This window comes from Colobus angolensis, unplaced genomic scaffold, assembly GCF_000951035.1.
Source record: "Colobus angolensis palliatus isolate OR3802 unplaced genomic scaffold, Cang.pa_1.0 Scaffold267, whole genome shotgun sequence".
Taxonomy (NCBI): domain Eukaryota; kingdom Metazoa; phylum Chordata; class Mammalia; order Primates; family Cercopithecidae; genus Colobus; species Colobus angolensis.
The window spans coordinates 1,524,030-1,533,131 of NW_012115899.1; the positions used below are offsets into that span (position 1 = coordinate 1,524,030).

The following is a 9,102-nucleotide window of genomic DNA, read 5'->3' on the forward strand; positions in this document are numbered from 1 at the left end:
GTCTGAGAAAATCGGGTGACAGTACGAGACGGTGCACAAACTAGAAGAAACCGTTCCCCTCTGAAGCAGGAGTCCAGAAGCAGCTTCTGCCTGATCACAACACTAACGCACAGGGATTTTAACCTTCCCAAGCCAGCTCTCTCTGTGGTCTCCTTTGAAACTCACGGCACCTTTCCACCAGCAGGGACACCGGGGCCCCAGAAGGAGCCTGCTTGCCTAAGGTCACACAGCCAGTGAGTGGCAGGGCCTAGATTTGAAGCCGGGTCACCAGCTCACCAAGTGCATGAGGTACCCCACACTCTGTGGACAGCAGGGCTCTTGTTAACTGGGTAGATTGAGACGCTGCCTCTCCGGACTTCCCTGGGCTGAGTCACCTCGCAGCATTGTTCAGGAGGGCGTGGGACCGCCTTTCCCACTGGACAGGCGCTCCTCTCACACACACAGAGAAAGCCACCTGGGTGGCCCTACAGATCCTGTCCCAGTTGGCACACTGGGAGGATGGCGGGTGGGGGCAGTGAGGGCAGAAGTCTGTTCTGTTCGGCCTGCATTAGTCATCCCTGTCTGGGAACAGCCCCGAGGCAGGAGAGCAAACCTCCTCCCTTCCGCTCTGCCACACCACTCCCTCCCCTAATAACCTACCGCAGAGCCACTGTCCAGCACCGGGCCCTCTCTCCTCCAGTGCTGCCTCTGCTAGAGGTACTGTCTTCTTTTTTTTCTGAGACAGAGTCTCGCTCTGCCATCCAGGCTGAATGCAGAGGCGCAATCTCCCCTCACTGCAACCTCCGCCTCCCGGGTTCAAGAGATTCTCCTGCCTCAGCCTCCCGAATAGCTGGGACTACAGGTGTGTGCCACCATGCCCGGCCACAATAGGTATTATCTTTATGTCCCTTTCTCCCCTCAATGAAGAAATGAAGGCTCAGAGAGGGAAACCGACTTGACAGAGGATACTCAGCTAGAAAGTGTCAGGGTTAGAACCTGAACCCAGGACTGAAGGAGTCCAAAGCTTCTGCCTTCTCGCAATTCCTAGACTCTTGGGCTAGGAATCGGGAATCCTGGGTTCCAGTTTCAGCTCTTCACAACTAGCAAAGCGACCCGGGCGCTTCACTGCTCTGAGGTTCAGTTTCCACAAATGCAAGATGAAGAGAGATGGAGCTCAGGCTCAAGGCCCACGCGGGCACTCCATGGCCATCAGCGCCCCATGCGTGAGCTTCTTACTAACAGTGAATCCTCTGAGGCTGGACCCAGCGGGCACAGGGTACAGACTTAAACACCCGGAAATGTGGCTTCAACAGTCTCAACTGAAATGGAACAGACACCCCACCCATGGGTATCAGCCATTGCAGAGACAGAGGGAGAATAAAACAAGACCCCTACCCTAGAAAGCAACCAATCTAGATGAAAAGATAAGCCTGGCAGCCTCTACACAACAGGACACTCTGAGGCTGGTTAACTGGGGCTAAATGCTGTGCTCAGAGAGACCCTGTGTGGGGGAAAGTTGTGGGAAGGGGACTCCAGCTGGGGGAGAAGGAAGATCTGAGGAGCCACCGGAGAGAAGGCTGGGTGGGCTGCGAACCCCCTGCCAGCTTCCTAGAGTGCCAGGATCCCACTGACTAGAGGTGAAAATCCCAGCTTTGCTCCAAGCAATTGGGCACTTAATTATCTACCATCCCCTACCCCTCATCACTCAGGCAAGTGTCAGCCTTGAATCCGCAAGCTCATAAGTTCCCTAAATGCATAGAAGATGAGCCTGTCGTCTACACGATTTTAATAACTTGCTCTCGGTGACACGGCCACTAACAATACTTTCCCTTCAAACAGCATCTCCCCTCCCTCCCAACAGCATCTCCCCTCCCTCCCCTCCCATCTCACCCTCCCCACCCTCAGGGGACCTGGCTGCTTCCCAGCATCTCAGGACTGCAGTGGGGGCTACTTCCCACCCTCCCCACCCTCAGGGAGACCTGGCTGCTTCCCAGCATCTCAGGACTGCCGCGGGAGCTATATTTGCCCCTCCTCCTAGGACCTTCCAGACCATTATTACAGAATCTTCCTCCCTTGAGCCTGGAGCACCTACCTAGGGTAAAAAGTATCATGACATAATGGCTGGACTCCCTGGCTCTGAAGCCACTTATGAGCCATGCACCCTTTGAGTGCTGCCTTTAATCGTTCTGTGCCTCAATTTTCTCACTTGTCCCTATGGGGATAATAATAATAATAATACACCTACTTCCGAAGGCCTCAGCAGGAAGAAATGACGCCTGTCAAACTCTGAGCCCAGCAAAGTGCTTGAGCTACAGGTGGATTATCAGCAGCGTCGTCCCACTCTTCCCGCCCATGTCCATGAACCCTTCTGGGCCTCTGCACGTACTCTGCAGGGCAACGGCTCTTACCTGGGAGCCCTGACCCTGGTGAGGAATAGCAAAGAACCCCCAAACCCACACCACACACCGACTTTTATATAGTGTCTACCGAGTACTTACACTGATTATCTTGTTTCACCTCAACCACCACGTAAGTAGATGCTTTCCTTCTTATTTATTTATGGAGGCTTAGGACAGGCAAGGAACTGGGACTAGTAAGTGTCCGGTGCAGGATTTGAACTCAGGCCGGCCTCCCACCCCACCCCTCTGCCTCCCCAGGCAAGATGACTCCCCCAAGAAGCAGCTCGTTCTTTCAGGCCTTCTTTCTGGCTCATTCCAGGAACAACGGACCCTTCAAACCCTCCTCCATATCCACAGGGCTTATGGCCTCCCCAGCTCCCCTGCTGGGGAAGTTCTGCTTTTTATCCTCCCTGTCCCTCCACAGGAGTCTTCCCAAAGTGCTCAAGAGTAAAATGGCCTCAGGTTGCTGGGGCTAAGGGGATGTGATTGTCTCTTCTCTGCCCCTCCCTCCAGGGCGCCCGGCTTCTGCCTGTGGGTTCTGCCTGGTCCTTATGCCACCCACATCTGGGGCTGGGCTTCTTCCCCACCGCGGTGGGGGTACGTACTCACCTGCATTTTCTCCAGCATCTCAAAGAACTCCGACGACTGCAAGACAAAAGCAGGGGACAGAAAGACAGGGATCAGCCAGGAGGTCCACCGCAAAAGCCTCTTCCTCACCAACTATCAGGAAGCTGAGCCTGGGGCTTCTCCAGGAACAAAATTCACTTGGATCAACAGAGAAGATAATTTGATTTTGCCTTTGCAGGGCTGGAGGGCCGAACACCCCATACAACGGGAGAGAGGCGAAGGCACGCCTGGGCTGGCAAAGGAACGGTGCTGGGGGAGCAGACACTCGGCCTCTGTCAAGGAAAGAGGACTGCGGGGCCCTGGGAAAAGCCAAATTCCGCAAACGCCTGTCATCCTCGGGATTCAGCCTCTGGCAGGAGCCATCTTTAGGATGTTTTCAACCCAAAAATGGGGCCAAGGTGTCCAACACAAGCGGCGTTCCAGACCCTGATACAGAAAACCAACCAGTCAAAGCAGAGCCGCTGTGGCCAGAGCAGCCGGGGAAGGTGGAGGGAGGGCCTGCCATGCCACCTCTGCCTCTGCCTGACCGGTCCCCTGCCCCCAAGGCACCACTTTAGGACCCTAAAACTGGTAAAGCAAAGCCTGGACCGAGGCCTCCAGGGGCCTAGAGGGGCTATTTTTTTTTTCTTTTCCGTCTTCCTGAGTAGCTGGGATTACAGGCGCCCGCCACCACACCCAGCTAATTTTGGCTGGTCTCGAACTCCTGACCTCAGGTGATCCACCCACCTAAGCCTACCAAAGTGCTGGGATTACAGGTGTGAGCCACCGCGCCCAGCCTAGATGAGTTATTTTTAAAATCCCAATTGCACTTGTCCAAACCTTTAACCTACTTTGGTGCCACCCTTGTGTATCCGGGAAAAACAAAAAGGAGAAAAGGGAAGTGGCACGGAAGCGTGAGGGGCTGGCAGCTCCACCCCAACAAAACACGCAGAGGCCACCCCACTTCCTATCCCCTGAAAACAGCTACCCTTCCTCAGACTAACGTCACTGCCCGCGTCTGCACCGGGAAGCTAATGAGTGCCCAGAACAGACAGTCCCCAGTGAAAACGAGAGAAAAGAAAGCAGGGACGAGGAACACTGTGTGTGTGTGTGTCCTCGGTTCTTCTTGGGGCAGAGGTGGGGCCTCCAAGCACTCTCCTTACGGGCCAGATTCTTGAGGAATCTTTCCCAATGCCCCTGCTTGCCAGTTCTGGGGCCAGCCCACTGCCCAGGCAGCAAAGCAGCAGAAGTGATGGGAAAAGATAATGCTCATGTGAGTCCAGGACCCCCTCTCTCCATCTCACCACCCTGTGCCCTCCCTGCCTCCCCCTGGTCCACAGCAGCTCTACACATGGGCACGGCTTCTCCTGCAGACAGGCAGCCACCTGTTCCTTCCCTCTTGCTGCACCCCAGCTCGTGAGACCTCTGCCCCTGCAACACTCTTGCCTCTCTCTCCTCTCTGACCCTAGCTGGAGAAGTGACACTCATTGGCCCCACCTGCAGCGTGCTGGGTCCCTGCTGGGCTACCTGCCCCGGCCCTGGGCTCCTCTCCTCTGCTTCTGGAGGTGGGAGTGTGTTTATACGTCAGCAGCCTTGCTAAAAACCCTGCTCCTGGGAGGCACCACACACCCATGCTCATAGAACGACGCTGTCTGAGTGCTTGTGCCTTTGCGTGAGACTGAAAACACGACTGCTAACTTGCAGGGCTGTGGCAGGGCCACACAGGCCAGCGTGTGCAGAGCCTGGCACACAGGTCACTCAATGAGCCCTCATAATAGCCTCTTCACCCCCGTCCACCCCAATCCAGGACACACCAAGGGGGCAAGGCCACGTCAACGGGAAACGAGAAACATTACCAGAAGACAAGGATGGAGGAGAAGGGGTTTTGCACCTCCGTGGGTCCCAGGAAAATGAGGGGGAGATGCGGGCCGGAAAGTGCTGGGGCAAGAAGAAAACAGGTCGGAGTGAGTTTCTCATCCCGATGGAGAGGGAAGACATGACCAAGGAAAAGGATGTCTGGAGAGTTCTCTAAACCCATTTCTGGAAAGCTGGGGGAACTGGGCATGCCCTGGGAGTGGGATGGGACGTGTGCCATGTTGTCTGAGCACCAAGCACGCCACACTGCCCGGCTCCGCTGCTGGCCCAGCAGTCCCCATCTGCAGGGCAAGCAGGATGAGAACCAGCTGGCCACCAGGCTGGCTGCAGAACAGAAGGTCCTCGAGGCAGAGCTCTTTGTTTGCTGTGATCCTCATCGTCTCCCTGTGCTATTAACAGAACTGCCTAGCACACAGTAGATGCTCAATAAACATTTGCTAGATGAATGGCTAAGTATTCTGCTAAGCAAGATGCAACGAAGCAGGCAGTGGAAGCCGAGTCTTGGCCTGGGAATGCCCAGGGCGGGCTTCTCGGGATGGCTAGAGTCAGGGCTGGACGGGCCGGTGTTACTGCTATTAAGAGCTGTCTGTGCTCTGGCCACAGACTGCATTCCTCACCCTGGATGGCCAACCCTATGCCCAGCGGGTGCCCCCAGTAATGAACTGTCCTCCAGAATCAGGTCCTGTTCCAACCAAGTCTTCCCCCACCACCCCCGCCAAGTCACCTGCTTGCTCCTCTTTCCCTTCTCTGGTCTCCCTTTTCCACCAACTCCTGCTGTTCACGGCTCCTTTGCTGCCAGAGCGTTTCAGAGGTGCCATTTCACTGTATCACTGGGGCCAGGGCCTGCGATGGCTCTCTGTTATGCGTGGCCATGGTAATACCACAGAATCACCCAGCGGCTGGTTAAAACAGTTTCTGGCCGGGCACGGTGGTTCACGCCTGTAATCCCAGCACTTTGGGAGGCCAACGCGGGTGGATCACCTGGGGTTGGGAGTTCGAGACCATCCTGACCAACATGGAGAAACCGCGTCTCTACTAAAAACACGAAAATTAGCCGGGCGTGGTGGCAGGCGCCTATAATCCCAGCTACTTGGGGGGCTGAGGCAGGAGATTCGCTTGAACCCAGAGCGGGTAGAGGTTGCAGTGAGCTAAGATCACGCCACTGCACTCCAGCCCGGGCGAAGCAGTGAAACTCTGTCTCAAAAAAAAAAAAAGCTTCCTAGGCCCCACCCCTGGAGCTTCTGATTCTTGGCCAGAGAACGTGCGTTTCTAACAAGTTCCCAAGTGAACAGCCTTTGAGAACCACTGACCTATGGGGTTAACCGTGTGGAATGCCGGTGCTGTGCGGGAGGGACCATCTCTGAGCAGAGATGCCAGAGCAGAGACGTGGCAAGGTGGGGAAGGGTGGGAAGATGGTTGGGTTTTTATAGGACATCTTAAATTAGGCAGACTCATATTTAAATCCTAAGAAAGGACTAGAAGATGCAAATGACTTCAGGCACGAGGCAAGCAAAACCTAAACAGCGACGGGAGAAGGAAAGAGATGGAATCCGTAGTAATTAAAAACCTCCCAACAAAGAACGGTCCAGGGCCAGATGGCTTCATAGTGAAGCCGACCAAACACTTAAAGAAGAATTAACACCAGTCCTTCTCACACTCTTCCAAAAATAGAAGACGAGGAAACACTTCCTAACTCATCCTATGAGGCCAGCATTATCAAAGTGACACAAAGGAACCACAGAAAACTACAGGCCAATATCTTTATGGATAGAGTCAGAAATCCTCAACAAAACACTAGCAAACCAAATCCAACGACACACTGTTATATTCCATGACGAAGTGGGATTTACCCTAGGAATGCAAGCTTGGTTCAACACAAGAAAATCAATGTAATAGGCCGGGTGCGGTGGCTCACCCCTGTAATCCCAGCACTTTGGGAGGCAGAGGCAGGAGGATCACCTGAGGTCTGGAGTTCAAGACCAGCCTGGCCAACACGGTAAAACCCCGTCTCTACCAAAATTCAAAAGTTAGCCAGGCGTGGTGGCATGTGCCTATAATCCCAGCTACCCGGGAGGCTGAGGCAGGAGAATCACTTGAACCCAGGAGGCGGAGGTTTCAGTGAGCCAAGATTGCGCCACTGCACTCCAGCCTGGGCAACAGAGCAAGACTCCATCTCAAAAAAGAAGGAAATCAATGTAATATATCACATCAACAGGATGAAGAAGAAAAAAACATGATTATCTCAATTGATACAGAAAAAGCACTTGACAAAGGCTAATATCCTTTCATGATATAAACACTCAAAAAACTAGGAATAAAAGGGAACCTCTCTGACATAAAAGGCATTAAAAAGAAATAGCTAACATCATACTCCATGATGAAAAACTAAAAGCTTTCCCCTCAAGATGAAGTAGCAACAAAACAAGGAAACTGACTGTCACCACTACCATTCAGCGTACTAAAAGTACTAGCCAGAACAAAGAAAATAAAAGGTATCTACCATGGAAAGGAAACAGTAAAACTATCTCTATTTTCAGATAAGATGTTCCTACATAAAAAAACCTCACAGATTGCACACACACACACACACACACACACACACACAAAACCTACTAGAGCTGATAAAGGAAGTCTGCAAAATTGCAAAGTATAAAAATCAGTTGTGTTTCTGTATACCAGCAATGAACAATCAGAAAGAAACAATCAGAAAAGATAAACAATAAAAATAATAAATAAAAATAAACAATCGGAAAGAAAATTAACAAAACAATTCCATTTTAAAATAGCATTAGGCCAGGCATGGTGGCTCACGCCTGTAATTCCAGCACTTTGGGAGGCCGAGGTGGGCGGATCACGAGGTCAGGAGATCGAGACCGTCCTGGCTAACACGGTGAAACCCCGTCTCTACTAAAAACACAAAAAATTAGCCAGGCGTGGTGGCGGGCGCCTGTAGTCCCAGCTACTCGGGAGGCTGAGGCAGGAGAATGGCATGAACCCGGGAGGCGGAGCTTGCAGTGAGCCGAGATCCAGCCACTGCACTCCAGCCTGGGCGACAGAGCGAGACTCTGTCTCAAAAAGTAATAATACAATAAAATAAAATAGCATTAAAAATAATAAAATACCTAGGAACAAATTTAACCAAATGCTGGCACACTAAACACTATAAAACATTGCTGAAAGAAATTAAAGAAGACATAAATAAATGGAATGACATCCCCTGTTCAGCGATTGGAAGATTTAATACTGCTAAGAAGGTAGTACCATTCAAAGTGAGCTACCTATCTAACACAATCTCTATCAGAATCCTAGCTGGATTTTTTGAAGAAATTGAAAAGCTGATCCTACCTTCGATAAGGAAATTCCATCCAGAATACTCAAAATCTTCTTAAAGAGGAAGGTCGAAGGTGGAGAACTCCTATTTCCCAATTTCAATACTTACTATAAAGCTACAGTGATCAAAACTGTGTGGTCCTGGCCTAAAAACAGGCATTTGAACCAACACAGTAGAATTAAGAGAACAGAGATAAACCCACACATCTATGGCCAACTGTGTTTTGACAGGATTGCCAAGACCAATCCTAGGGAAAGAATGGTCTTTTCAACAAATGGAGCTGCAAAACAACTGGATATCCACATGCAAAGAATGAAGTTGGTAGTTCTTTTTTTAATGTTTTTAATTTTTTGAGCAATCTCTCTGCTGTTTCACATAGCGACTGCACCAATTTACATTTCTACTAACAGTGTTACAAGAGTTCCAGTTTCTCCATATCCTCACCGATGCTTGTTATCTTTTGTGGTTTGGTTTTTTTTTTTTTTTGGTTTTGTTTTGTTTTCAGACGGAGTCTGGCTCTCTCGCCAGGCTAGAGTGCAGTGGCGCAATCTGGGCTCGTTGCAACCTCCGTCTCCTGGGTTCAAGCCATTCTTCTGCCTCAGCCTCCTGAGTAGCTGGGATTACAGATGCATGCACCACCACACCTGGCTAATTTTTTGTGTTTTAGTAGAGACAGGGTTTCACCATGTTGGGCAGGGTGGTCTTGAACTCCTGACCTCAAGTGATCTGCCCGCCTTGGCCAACCAAAGTGCTGGGATTACAGGCATGATTACCGCACCTGGCCTAGTTACAAAATATTTTTATCATCCCCAAATAAGTACCCCTTTAAGCAGTTACTTCCCACTTTCTCTTCCCCCTAAGCCCCTGGCAATCACGAATCTGTTTTCTATCTTTTTTTTTTTTTTTTTTTTT

At 51.3% G+C, this 9,102-nt stretch overlaps 1 protein-coding gene across 1 annotated transcript in view; it reads right to left on the reverse strand.

Moving 5' to 3' along the window:
* The window catches only part of RAP1GAP2 (RAP1 GTPase activating protein 2), a 158,398-nt gene that overhangs the window by 92,189 nt on the left and 57,107 nt on the right, over positions 1 to 9,102 (reverse strand). Inside the window, exon 4 of the mRNA XM_011947515.1 lies at positions 2,988 to 3,023. Within this exon, the coding sequence (XP_011802905.1) occupies positions 2,988 to 3,023 (36 nt within the window). The remainder of the gene's footprint in view (positions 1 to 2,987; positions 3,024 to 9,102) is intronic.